The sequence below is a fragment of the Alexandromys fortis genome, unplaced genomic scaffold (assembly GCF_014885135.2).
Source record: "Alexandromys fortis isolate MF-2015 unplaced genomic scaffold, M_Fortis_MF-2015_v1.1 scaffold_80, whole genome shotgun sequence".
NCBI lineage: Eukaryota > Metazoa > Chordata > Mammalia > Rodentia > Cricetidae > Alexandromys > Alexandromys fortis.
Genome location: NW_026068174.1, coordinates 3,935,906 through 3,949,986, shown reverse-complemented (window position 1 = coordinate 3,949,986; position 14,081 = coordinate 3,935,906). Strand labels below are relative to the sequence as shown.

The window sequence follows — 14,081 nt, the reverse complement described above, 5'->3', positions numbered from 1 at the left end:
GGAAAGAAAGAACCCTGGAGGAGTTCACGGGAAGCCTTGCAAGACTTCTCAGGACCTTTAAAACAAAACCCAAGCCTCTGAAGTTGTGGGTGGAGGGGGAACACACTAACATAATACATTCTCCACGAAAAGCCCTCTTCTAAAGGAGCACTACAATATGGGAAAGGCTAAAGCATCCTGGGCTAAGGACCCCAGGCTTAGTGGGACACTAGTCTAAGACCCTGTCCAGATGACTTTTTTTTTAAATGGCCTGTAACTGGGGCTGGAGAATGGCTCAGCGGTTAAGAGCGCTGCAGGCCCCTGGTTTAGTTCCCAGCACCCACATATATAAGCTCAACTACCTGCAACTCCAGTTCCAGAGAATCTTATGCTGTCTTCTGGCTTCTGCAGACGCCAGGCATGTGCATAGCACACACGCATACATGTAAGCAAAACATTCATACACCGTGGTGGTTTGAGTAAGAATGCACCCCCAGAGGTTTATATTATTTGACCGCTTAGTCACTACAAAGGAGGATCCCTATTTGAGAAGGATTAGGAGGTGTGGCCTGTTGGAGGAAGTCTGTCATTGGGGGTGGGTTTTGAGGTTTCAAAAATCCACACACCACACACATACACACACCCTGCCCCTCTCTCTGCCTGCCTGTGGACCAGAATGTAGTTCTTGGCTACTTTCCCAGCACCAAGCCTGCCATACCTCCCCCATGGCGATAATGGACTAACCCCCTAAAACTGTAAGCAAGCCTCCAATTAGATGATTTCTCTTCTAAGAGCTGCCTTGGTCATAGAGTCTCTTCACAGCAATAGAACAGTGACTAAGGCAGTCACATAAAATAATAATCCTTTAAAAATCAAAATGATCTAACTTTTTTCTTTTTAACAAAATTCTGTGTGTACTGGACATAGTGGTATAGGCCTGAAATTCCAGCACAGAGGGCACCAACGTACCAGGAGAATCGCGGCAACTTAGAGAACCACCTCGTCTAGTTCCAGGCAATGACGGCTAAACAGGAAACTTTTAGATAGAGAGTGTCTTTTTTGAAATGGGAGAAAAATAAAACTCAAATTAATCAGCTATGTTGATTTCAAAGCCTTCAGATATGGTAGGAGACCTCGCCACCCCATGGGCAGCTAGCCGCGCATCTGCAGAAAGCAAAACCCTCCTGATCAATATCCTGCCAATAGAAGCCCACAGTTGGTGCTGTGGGGAAGTTTATTTCTTCTCATCAGAGCTGGCTGATTCCTGTACTGCATATTTTTATTCCCCATTTTTTTCCCCTTAAAATTGTGAATTCAAGTGTTAGCTCGTTCTTGTTATTATTCCCAGGGCAGAAAAGTGAAGGGCGGGGGGAGGGGTACAGTACAAAAGTAAAATGCCTTTGGCATGGCAATCTGACCGGTTAAAGTGCTCTGCTTGCTGCCCACCAATACCGGAACAGAGAAAACGCAGACATGTTCAAATGCAAAGGTTTGACAGGTGGCGGTGGCGGTGGCGGTACTTCAGATTGAGACCTCTTTTCAATGTGTAAGAATCCGTGACAGTTTTCTCATCTCAGCAGCTGGCCCCAGAGTAAACCTCTGTATTTCCACCTGGATTTTAGAATAGAAAATGCCAAAGAGGATGTCGGAGACAGCTATCCATGGAGCACCAATGGCAGGCTTGTATCGGCCACACATTGATAGGGAGGGCTTTGCTTTCCACAGATGTGAGGTAAGCTGCCTATGGGGCTGTGGGGTCCTCTACCACATCTGGAAACAACTAGAAAAAAACACAAAACAAAACTGTATCTCTCTCTTTCCTTCCTTTTTTAAGCTCCAGGGCAGTTTTATGAGAATGTGAAAGGAAAAACAAGGCAGGCAGGATATAAATCATGGGAGCAGCCGGGAGGAGGGAGAGGGAGATGAAGAGAGAAAACTAGGATTTCAAGAGAATGGTCAGGTTCAGCAATGGAGGTTGGTGAGCTTGGAGGAATCGGAGGGGGTGCTTCAGGGAGCAAGTGAGAAGCCCAGAGTGTGCAGGAAGCAAGCAGGCTTTTGGCCAGTATTCAGGAAAAGATAAAGAAAAGGAAAAGTTATGCTTCTCTGAGTAACTGAAAAGTGAGCAGACCACTTGACAGAGGCCTCACCAAACAGCCTGGAACTCACTCTACAGCCTACAGACCAGGCTGGCCTTGAACTTGAGATGCTCCCCATTGTCCCAACACCTCAGTGAAAGCTGACACTGAAAACAAGAGTGTCAACAGGCCTGTGTCACCCTAATTATCTTGACAGCAAAACCAGCGATGGAGAGGGTAAAAAATGCAACATCTGTAGGAAGGTTTCAAAGCCCAGGCTCCACGGGAGGGAAGGTTTGCAGGACAGCTGTCAGTGAGCAAGCCTTGTAAGAACAGAGTCAGGGCCAAAGACAGTCAGTCCATTCAGCCTGGGTGTGGTGGTGAAAAAAAAAAAAGATGATCCATTCAGGCAGAGTCACGCCCACACTGGATACTTCTAGAGCTCTCCAAAATCCCAGCCAACCCTCAGAGTCCCTCAGCCTGGATGGAGCAGAGAGGGTCCAGCCATGCTTCAGCCAAGTTCAAGGCACTGTCTTGTACCATGCAAATGAGACTCTCAGCTTAGGGCTCTTTTGTTAACCACTGCTAACTCTCCCTGACAGGAACTTGGCTTAGCAAAGGTGCTTGCCGCTGGGTCTGACCTGAGCTCCAATTCCTACAAGCTGTCTAACCTTCACTTGGGCACTGTGGCACACACACCCACATCCACACATCCACATACATAAAGAAAGGTAATTTTAAAATCAAGGTGTTAAATTTTTTAAATGGGCAGGTACCAGACAGCCGGAGATATGGCTCAGTGGTTACAAGAACTGGCAGCTCTTCCAGACGACCTGAGTTTGACCCCCAGAATCTATATGGTGGCTCACACATCTGTCAACTCTAGTTTGAGGGGATCTGACGCTTTCTTCTGGTTAAAGAAAGCACAAGGCACATATATGGTATACATATATACATGCAGGCAAAACACTAAATAATTTTTAGTTTAAATGGACATATGCTAAATGTCCAGGGACTCTAGTCTTGCTTGCATGAAGATAGGTCAGCATGCCAAAAAAAAAAAAAAAAAGTAAAAGTAAGCATTGAAAATTGGGATATGCTGGCAGTGATGATGTAAACCTTTGACCCCAGCACTCGGAGGCAAAGCAGGAGGGATCTGTGTGAGTTCGAGGCCAACCAGGTAAACAGAGCAAGTTCCAGGACAGCCAGAACTGTTACACAGAGAAACCCATCTCAAAAAGCTAAAAGAAAAAAGAAAGGAAGGGAAGGAAAAGACAAGACAAGAAAATTGGTATCTGGTTAAAGGAATGTGTGGCATGGGTGCACGACTGGCCACTGATGGCGACAAAGACACTTACAGGGCACACACTGCAAGCTCCTCAAGCACACGTGTGTACCTTTCCATGAAAATGTACAGTAGAAAGCTAGGAGGAGTTGGGGGTGGGGAGGACGGTCCCAGGGCTTGGCTCTGACAGGTGCCATAATAGGTGATTTTTCTATTATCTAGGGTGTTTCCCTTTTGCAGAGGGAACATGTATTAATGTGTATCTTAAGCACTGCAATTAAGAGTAGCAAATTAGAGATATATTCCTTGTCTCAAGAATTGCTCAGAAAGAATAAAGCATACAGCTGGGCATGGGGGTGCACATTTCAGTGCCAGCACTCGGGAGACAGGGGCAGCAGGGACTCTAGGTTCAAGGCCAGCCTGTATACAGAGCTAGTTCTAGGACAGCCAGGGCAGCATAGAGCAGCCCTGTCTCAGAAAAAAAGAAAAAAAAAACAACCCTCTGAGTAAGTTGAACTCAGAGGGCTTCTCCTTTCTCAGAATGAAACCAGCAGGCTGGGTGCCTTACCTCCTGCTTTGAGGATATGCTGAGCTGAACAGGAGGGAAGCTACCCGATACTCAAATGCAAAAGATGCACAGGGCGGCCACTCATCAACCCACTGGGCTGGAATTGAGCCAGTCCTGGGTTTGTCTTTCATGACTGACCAAAATCCCTTTCCCAAGCCTCCCAACATCGGTGTGTAGAGACGGCTGCAACATGAGTTCTCAAGACCAGGGTGTGGTGGCACATGCCTGGCATTTCGGCCCTGGGGAGGCTGAGGCAGATGGATCACGGCAAGTTCAATGCCAGTCAACACAGACTCAACCATCTCTGGCTCAGGCTCTCTGGCTCTCCTAGCTCCAGTGGCCTCATCTTCAAACTGGGAACGAAATCTCACAGGTCGCAGTAAATAAGTGGTCAGTGGTAGAAAGCACATGCTAAGGAGAGCTTCACATGGAGCACGTTCAAGAATGTTCCTCATGTATGTGGGGACCCTCTCTTTGCAGAAGTCACTCCCATGAACACTGATGCATCCGCAGCTAGGAGGGGTTCCATCCCTGCCCCAGGGAGCAACCCTAGCTCCAGGTCCTGGGTGCATCCCAGGCAGCAAGGTCCTGGGTACACCCCAGCCCTCCACCCCAACCTCCAGGTCCTGGGTGCACCCCAGGCAGCAACCCCAGCCTCCAGGTCCTGGGTACACCCCAGCCCTCCACCCCAACCTCCAGGTCCTGGGTGCACCCCAGGCAGCAACCCCAGCCTCCAAGTCCCCGGTGCACTCCAGCCCTCCGCCCCAGCCTCTAGGTCCTCAGTGCACCCCAGCCCTCCACCCCAGCCTCCGGGCCCTCGGTGCACCCCAGCCCTCCACCTCAGCCTCCAGGTCCTGTGTGCACCCCAGCCTCCAAGTCCCGGGTGCACCCCAGCTCTCCGCCCCAGCCTCCAAGTCCCGGGTACACCCCAGCCCTCCTTGGCTCACAGCCTTCACAAACAGCAGGTTCTCCTTACGCCTCTCTGAAGGACATCTGGGAAGTAGATCTGACCAGAGTAAAAGTTGCCAAGTGAAAGCAAACACCCTCTGAACTAAATGTAAAAATGCCTGCCCCGCAAGGACATTTTTTAAAAAAATAAAATAAAATAACCAAAACGATAGCTTAGGGGGCTGGCAAGATGGCTCAGGGGAGTAAAAAAAAAAGGGCTTTCAGCCAAGCATGATGACCTGAGTTTGATTCCCTGAGCCCACATGGCAGGAGAGAACCGACTCCACAGAGCTGTGCTCTGACCTCCACAAGCATGCTATACCTAAATAAAGGCAGAAAAATTTGAAGGCTCAGCTCAAGGACCCAAGCAAGGCTTTGTTACCTTCCCACACATCTGCAGACATCATCAGTGTCACCTTTGTGCATGGTCCCTCTCTGGACCACAGCCAGCAGGCAGGCAGGGAAGCATCTGGTATGGAATGCTGCTTCCCAGGATTGTGAGCCAAACCAGGTGTCAAGAAACAGCCCTGCAGCTAGGAGGCGGTCCGTGTCTATCCCAGGCAGCAACCCCAGCCTCAGGTCCTGGGTGCGTATGCGTGCGATAAGGTCTCCCTCCAGCATCCCCACCCTCCTTGGCTCCTGGCTTTCACACACAGCACGTCCTCCTTAGGCCACTTCTGAGGGACAGTTGAGCAGTGGGTCTGCCCAGGTTCAAAATCACCAACTAGAAAGTGGACACCAAAAGAGACAGGATCTCCTCAGCGCCATGTCCTATTGGTGATAACTAGAGTCTCTCGGGTGAAAGGTTAAAACCGAGGCAGCGAAATGACACTTTCCAGACACTGCATGGGCGAGGAAAAGAGAACCAGGTTCTACTCGCATCCTTCTGGGGACGTCTGACTTGGGAGCTGTCACCAAGACTGGCCATGTTTCCTACGAAACCAGTAAGTCAGACTGACGGATTCCACAGAACTCCTAACTCAGGGCCCACTCAGAAGAGCTCTCTGCCAGTCATGGTAGTGGAGGCCCTGCTATCCACCTTCCTGGTTCCCCTTCAGATGGAACAGACCCCTCACATCCAAAGTCCCCACCTACCGGAGTCCAGGTAGCCACCAGCTAGGAATGCCACAAGCACATGGGTAGTGACAGAAAGCTGGGTCAGCGAACACATCCCTCCACTCTTGGTCATTCCACTGGACACTTCCAGGGACCACGAGGAAGCCAGTCCCTAACACAGAAGCCTCTGAACTCTGCCCAGCCCAGTGGATGAGGGTCAATCCTCTCTGCCTTCCCAGGCACAGCAAAGCCTCCAGGGTACCTCTGCTCCAGGGCAACTGCTCAGGGAAGTGCCCAAAAGCAGACTGTACCCATGACTGTTTCTGTTAGCCTCTCCCCATAAGGACTCATGAGGAAAGCCCTTTAGAGACCTGAGCCAAGACGGAGCTTGTTTGTGGGAGGTGCTAGCATGCTGGCAAAAAAGAACAGACTACAGAGTAACAACGAAGTGAACGAGCATGGGCATCTGCATGGCACACCACTGTCTCCCCAGGCACCGACAGGGCCCACAGGGAACCCACAGACGGGAGCAGCAGGCCCAGCTGTGGAGCGGGCCAGGTGTCCCTCCATGAGCACTGCTGGAGAGTGGTGACATGGCCCCTTGCTGCATGCAGGAGTCAGACCTCTAGGGGGCCTTCCAGAGACACCGAGTTCCGGCTGCGTCTCCTGCCCTTTCCCTTTAGACAGGGGAAATGTGTGTGATGAAGTTGGTGGGCCTCCCGTAAATCCTGAGAGGTTGAGAGGAAGACAGCCAGCGCAGCCCTGGGCAGGTGGGAAGTGAACACTAAACCCTGGCTCCTTTCTCCCCCTTTCAAGTGTAGGATTGGAGATTTAAACACAAGGCCTACGTATACAAGGCAGTGTTTTACCATGGAGCTACACTCCTCACCCCTTTAGTCCCCTTCCAACCCCAGCCCAACTGCTCCACAGAGCAAAGCTATCAGCGGATAGCTTATCATCGCGACCTAGGATCTTCACAAGCAGCCTGCCCCTGGTCAGGGTCCCAGAGGGGACATCCCACGAGCTGCCACTCTCATTAAAAGTTTAGCTAAGGAGGGAGGGGCCAAAGTGGGCTGGGCCTCTTAAGATTCTGTCAGAAGTCTGATATAGTTGGATAAGCCAAGTTCTCCAGTCAGACACCTGGGATCCTAGCACTCAGGAGACAGAGACAATGAGTTCAAGATCAGCCTAATCTCTATGCTGAGTTCAGCCAGGGTTACAGAAGACCTAGCTCAAGGTCACACACACACACACACACACACACACACACACACACACACACAAATCAGAAACCTGGGACTGGACAGGTGGATCAGCAAGAAGTTAAAAGAATGTACTGCTCTTGCAGAGGATCTAAGTTCATTTCTCAGCACCCACATGGTACTAACCTACAACTCCAGATCCAGGACATCTGATGCCCTCTTCTGGCCTCCCTCAGGCTCCTGCACACATGTACTGCACACAATACATTTTTTTAAAAAAAAGTCAGAAATTCATGAGGACTGAGAATGGCCCAGGTTAATTGCCTTTCTGCACACTGCTGGGGTAAGCTGCCCTGACCCAGCCTTCTAGGATGGCCTCCTGCCCTGTGTCACCACCTGCAGGAAATCGGTTCTATGTGCTTCTTCTTCTAAAGGCACCCTGTGCAGGAATGTCATCAGAACCCAACCAGGGAAAGTTTATAGGCAGGCGACACCGACTCCATCAAACACTACAGGTGAAAGCACTCCTTCTCCACTTTACAGATGGGAAGTCAGAGTAGACGTTAACAGACTTGCCCAGGGTCATCTAGACAGAAAGAGGATCAGTCACAAAGCTTTGTGGACCTTCTGTTCCTACCTAGCACTCCTGCGGTCAAGATGCTCACTATAATAAAGACATCTCCTACACAATCTGTCCAGTACATCTGGTTCTTAGTGCAGGTCTTAAAACAGGGATATCTACATAGAATAGCATACACAAATGTTTAATTCATCCCAACAGAGCGTGTGCGTGCATGCATATGCACGAGTGTGCGCACACACGCGCGCGCGCGCGCGCGCGCACACACACACAGAGTCTAAACCACAGAATGCGGAGCTTTTCAGCAATAGCCTGAAGGGAACTTACTCCAATCTCTTCCAAGCAGATGTGGAAGGTGAAGCCCCAGAGATGAAGTGATTCACCCAAACTAGCTGGTAACAGTCCTGGGGAATCAGCCCAAAATTCCCATTTGAAATGTCTCCCAGTCCTGTCTTTCCAGGGACCAGAAGGACCCTTTCACACAGTAAAGAACAGAACATACTACATACTACAAATGACCCCTGGGCCTTTGAATGCCACCGGGGATGACCTCACAATGCACCCAGTAGGGAGACAGCTGCCTAACCAACTCAGAGACCTGGACATCTGGAGACTCTGGAGTATCCTAATGCCACAGCTTCATCAAACTGTTCAACGTTAGAAGACAAAGAATTTGCAGAGAATAGAGAGTAAGCCATTCGACATACACCCTGGGATCCAGGAGCACCTCAAAGGGACAGGGGGAGGACTAACGGAGGCCAACAAGAGAGCATTCTGTCCGCCCAACAACACAGCAGCTCGAGAGACACACTGCTGGACGACAACCCGGAACTAAGACACACAGGCCTCCTATTGTATCAGCTTAAAACCAAACTTTGCGGGGCACACACACTCAGCTGTGTTCAAGAAATCCACATGCTGAAAAGCTGGGTGTAGAGCTTTGTTGGTTGCTTTTTAAGCAAAGCCCTGGTCGGTCCTGCTATAGCAACTATAACAATAATAATAACAACAACAACAATAATAATAGCCAGCATGGCTTGGAGTCTCCCAATGTCCCTGGCTTTGTGGCTTTTCTGAAAATACAGCTAAGGAAGAGTCACCCTGGCATTTTGGATCAAACAAGGATTCAGGCTCGTGGTGTGAGAGGAGGGAGTACTGGTCTTATAATAAGTACAGCAATGACCGGCTGGCTCTATGACAGCTGGCAGATGCAATTAGTAATAGTGTGTGTGTGTGTGTGTGTGTGTGTGTGTGTGTGTGTAAAATCACATATCTAATAAAACAGACATCCTTGCCAGGAGAGGAAAGGCCAGTCTTTAGGACAGAGCTATTAACTGACCCTCTGTACTTTCAAAGGTCTTCCAGTCCTTGGAAGCTAGTTAGGAAGGCACTAGTTTTATCTTCAATGTTTAAGGGATGGGGGAGCTCCCCCTTCTGAAATCCCAACCATCTTGCCCGCTGGTTCTTCCAAATCCTTTTAATCTGCACTTCCCAGCTATAATTTGAGAGAAGACAGCTCACACATCTTATTTTTCATTGCACTCCAGGTCATCTCTGTCAGCAACCCCCTTTAAGTACTGTGTTCTTACCAAAGGTTCCCTTCCTTGGTATAATCCTTCCTAGGCCAAAGCCCAATAATTGGGGATGGAGTGGGAAAATCAATGGCTAATTTAATTTTAAACAGTTAAGCAGTGTGACAGCGCGAAAGAAAAGCATCCCAACGCCTGAACTGCAAAAATGCTGCTTCAGCAAACACTTTTTGAAAAGCGGCAGACAAGTCCTGGTGGAAAGGGAAGGAAAGGGCAACAGGATAAGGAGTGTGGGTAGTGAGGGAAAGTCAGCGCCACCGGCCGACGCTCACACTTCAGGGGACGTCCCCTCATCACCCCAGCCCACGCTACCGGGCTTAAGCACGCCGAGAAAAGTCCAGCGCATGATTCAGTGGGACAGTGATTACTATGGGCACTGGAAATATGGGGTGAGGACGGCGAGAGGTTTGCAGTGTGATACCCGCGAGCATCCTACCAGACACGCGGGTTCTCCAGCCTCAATCCAACCCCCCACTCACGCCTCCTCCCCCAAATCCTTCCAAGGTGAGCGCTGGTCGTAGGTCCTCACGCCACCGCATCAACGAGCCCCGGCAAGGGAGGAAGACTCTAGCCAGCAGACCCAGCTGCAGGATGCAACTCGGGAAGGAAAGCAGCGGGGCGGCTCCCGGGCCACAGCCGGGTCGGGACTACGGGCGCTTCGACCCCTTACCTCCAGGGTCCGGATCTCCTGCTGCGTGAGGTCGTTGGACACGGAACACTTGGTGCGCAGCCCGCGCAGACTGCCGATGGAGATATCGATGAGCTTCTGCAGCTGGCCGCACTGCTGCAGCGCCCGGCTGGCAGCGGCCCCTGCACCCCCGTCTGCGGCCGCCGCGGCGCCCCCGCCGCCGCCCTCCTTCTTCTCACCCATCGCCGCCGCGCGCAAAGCCGCTCTATCCATACCTCGGCATCGGGGCCGCGGGGGGCCGAGGCAAGGAGCCCGGGGGGCACGGGCGCCTCGGCGGAGAAGCCTCAAGCCGGGAAGGCTGCACTAGGAGCGCCCCTCGGCGCGGCCAGAGCCTGAAGTCCCAAGTGCCAGCCGCCCAGCCCGCTCCTCCCGCCGCCCAGACGCGGCGGCAAAGCGAAAGCCTCCGCGACCCGACGGCTGCAGTTGCTGGAGCCTTTAAGCGGCCGCGGGGGCCGGATCGTAGCCGCGGGGCATGCTGGGACTTGTAGTCCACACCGCGCCATCTGTCTCTTGGCCCGTGCCCTCGGGGCCCCGCCCGCACTCTGGCCCCGCCTGACGCCTAGGAGGGACTGTTCTGCGCCTGCTCCAATTTGTGTGCCTCGTGGTCTTGGAAGCCTCGTTCCCCATCTTTTCAGTTCCTTCACCCACGTCTCCCATTACTACCCTCTTCTCACACACGCAAGTGCACACACATTAGTAGCTTCCCACGACCCACGAATGGGGTGGGGCAGGAGCTTACCTAGATGAGTCCTGAAATTTGGGATATTGAGGGTCAGGAATTTTTGCATGAGCTTAGAGGCCTCCATGTATGGGAATGTGCCGAGGATGTAGCTCAGTGGCAGAACGTTTGCCTGGCAAACATAAGACGTTAGATTTGATTCCCCAGCACTATCGAAGGAAAAGAAAAAGACCCCCTTCACTCTCATCTAGTTCTCACAACACTTGACCCTGAGTTGTCGTGGTCTTCGCTTAGACCTTAACCCTGAAGATCTGTACCAAAGTTAATGGACAGGCAAAGAGAAAGGACTTTCTTCTGTGTTCTATTGACTCAACAAAATAAGTTTAGCGTGCCATACCCTGCAGATGACATACGGGCGGCGATAGTTTGGAGCAGAGAGAACTTGAGTTCAAATTTGAGTCCCACCACTCCACTGCCTGTTAGGTGAACCTGAGCAAATGGCCTTCCTCCGGGTTTCCCCTTCACATCAGATCAGGTCATGGCCACCTAAGCTTCCTAAAGGAGCTTCCTAAAGGAGGTGTTCGCACAGCACCCAGGTGTTGCACGTATAAATGTATAAATGTTAGCTCCATTCTAAACTCGGACATCCTGAAGGAGACCCTGAACCCAAGCAGTCAGTGGCCACAGCAGCAGAATTTCCCAGCATTTCCTAGCCCCGCATTTAAACCTCGCCACACCTAGTCACTCTCCTATCAATCCGTCTCATCTATCAATTTAAAAAAAAAAAAAAAGGGAAAATGAAGCCGAGTGTGGTGGCACACATTTTTAATCCCAGTGTTCCAGAGGCAGAGGCAGGAGAATCATAGTCAGATCTTGCTCCCAAGCAGGAGTAGGGTGGAGAGATGGCTCACCAGTTAAGGCACTTGCTCCTGCAGAGGACCCCGAGTTCTGTTCCCAGAACCCACACAATGGCTCACAACCATCTGTAACTACAGTTCTAGGGGTTCTAAAGCCTTTTAACCTATGTAGGCACCAAGTTAGTCACATGGTGCACATACATGCACGTGGGCAAAACACTCACACACATAAAATAAAATTAGCCTAACAAAGCAAAACAAAAGGAATCACTGATACAGGTAGGTATGGTAGCTCATACTTATAACCCCAGCACTCTAGGGGCCAAGGCAGGAGGATTCCTCACTTGAGACCAGCCTAAGCTATATGGTGAGACCCTCTATCAAAGGATGACGGTGACATAGCAATCCTCGCGGGGCATGCTCAAGATCCCTGTGCTGCACTTACAGATCCCCCAGCCCTGACCGTTACCTGAGCCCCACTCCAGATCCTGCCTTAGAGAAATGACCACCCTGAAAGAAAACTGCAGTGGTGGTTTTTCAAGCTTGTACAAGCATCACAATCAACTGGAGGACTTGTTCATCCTCGAATGCTAGCCCCAGAGCCCGTAGCTTCCTGATCCATAGATCCAAGCCTGGGCCTTGAGAAGCTGTTTTTCTAGGAAGTTCCTGGGTGGTTTGACGCTGCTAGTGTGGCTACCATGCCTTGAGAAGCCACAGTGCAGGTGGATGATAGACTTCTCAATCACTCTCCACCTTATTGTTTCGAGGCAAAGTCTCTCACTGAACCTGGGGATAGCCAGTCTGCTAGACTAGCTTCCTAACAAGCCTCGGGTTACAGGCACGCGCTGCTTTCCCGCCTTCTTTATGGGTGTTAGGGCATCAGACGTGGGTCCTTAGGCTTGCATGGCAAGCACTTTTACCAACTGAGACATCTCCCAGCTCTCGGAACCACTTTTGTCCCCACACCCTGGCAAAGACCCCTGCTGTCCTATGACCTATGGCATTCATGCCTACCCATTCCACCATGGTGGCAGCAACAGGGTTGGAGACTAGACAAATGTCAGACTGTTGGATGCTATCCTTGGGCACCTAACCACATAGGGCATATGTGTACATTCACCCACACACATACACACACACACATAGGTCAACAATACATTACCCAAATAAATTCAGTGATTGTTGGGTGTTATAAAGGAAGAAAAAGTGTGGTCAAGAAAGTGCTCTCTGATTACAGAGCTGAGATTTGTCAGTTATTTTTTTAATTATCCTTTTTTTTAAAAAAAAATAATTCATTCTTATTTTATGTGCATTGGTGTTTTGCCCTGGGTGTCAGGTCTCCTGGAACTGGAGTTACAAACTGTTGTGATCTGCCATGTGGGTGCTGGGAATTAAACCCGGGTCCTTTGGAAGAACAGTCAGTGCTCTTAACCACTGAGCCATCTCTCCAGCCCCTGTTATTTTTGTTTTGCTTTTGAGGCAGGGTGTCACATATCCAAGACTCAAACTCACTATGTAGCTTAGAATGTGACTTTTATCTCCTGACCCTCCAACCTCTGCCTTCCAAGTGATAGGACGGCGGGTGTGTGCCACCACACACAGTCGAACAGAATCCTGCATAAGGAAATGAAGCTGTGCACATGGTTCTCCAGGAAAGGGCCCAGGGGCAGGAACTTGAGAGAGAAGGAGGGCCCATGTCACCAGAACACAAGACAAAGAGCAGGTGGAGACGGCTCAGGGAAAATGGGCGGGGCTAGTTTAAGCAGGGCATAGGAAGGAAGCTGAGGTTTGCTCCTAGGTCTTTATCACTCAATATGGTGCAAGAGCAATGACACCTATATCATCTGGGAGCTTCTTAGAAACGCCACCAGGGGCTGGCAAGATGGCTCCGCGGGTGAGCAGCAGCGGCTGCCACGTCTGAAGACCTGAGGTCAATCCCCGAGACTCACATGGTGGAAGGAGAGAACATACTCCCAAAAGTTGTCCTCTGACCTCAAGATGTGTGCCAAGACACATTTACACACTCATGAATACACATAAATACACATACACACACATGCACACACCCCACATACAGGCACACAAATAAAGAAATAAACTGGCCGGGCGATGGTGGCTCACGCCTTTAATCCTAGCACTCGGGAGGCAGAGGCAGGCGGATCTCTGTGAGTTCGAGGCCAGCCTGGTCTACAAGAGCTAGTTCTGGGACAGGCACCAAAGCTACAGAGAAACCCTGTCTCGAAAATCCAAAAAAGAAAGAAAGAAAGAAAGAAAGAAAGAAAGAAAGAAAGAAAGAAAGAAAGAAAGAAAGAAAGAGAAAAAAGAAATAAACCAAGGTGAGGGAGGCATCGGGAGCTCAGTTAAAAGGCTTTGCTGCCAAGCGTGATGCTCTGAGTTCAATCCCCCAAAACTACATGGTAGAAGGAGAGAAGTGACTCTTCCCCAAAACTGTCCTCTGACCTCCACTTGTGCTCCATGACGCGCACGCGCGCGCACACACACACAGTGTAAAAATATGGGGGAAAAGGTAGGATGCCCCTGAAAAGCAATGTATAATAGCACAGGCTTGTCAGCC

General features: G+C 50.6%; 1 protein-coding gene across 3 annotated transcripts in view; it reads right to left on the bottom strand.

Moving 5' to 3' along the window:
* Ksr1 (kinase suppressor of ras 1) overlaps positions 1 to 10,394 on the bottom strand; it is a 131,106-nt gene extending 120,712 nt beyond the window's left edge. The window contains exon 1 of one of the 3 annotated variants that reach the window (XM_050128648.1): positions 9,953 to 10,394. In XM_050128648.1, coding sequence (XP_049984605.1) covers positions 9,953 to 10,183 — 231 coding nt within the window. In that variant the 5' untranslated portion in view covers positions 10,184 to 10,394. The remainder of the gene's footprint in view (positions 1 to 9,952) is intronic. The other 2 variants (XM_050128647.1, XM_050128649.1) reach the window with 2 other exon arrangements.
* Between the last annotated feature and the right edge of the window lie 3,687 nt (positions 10,395 to 14,081).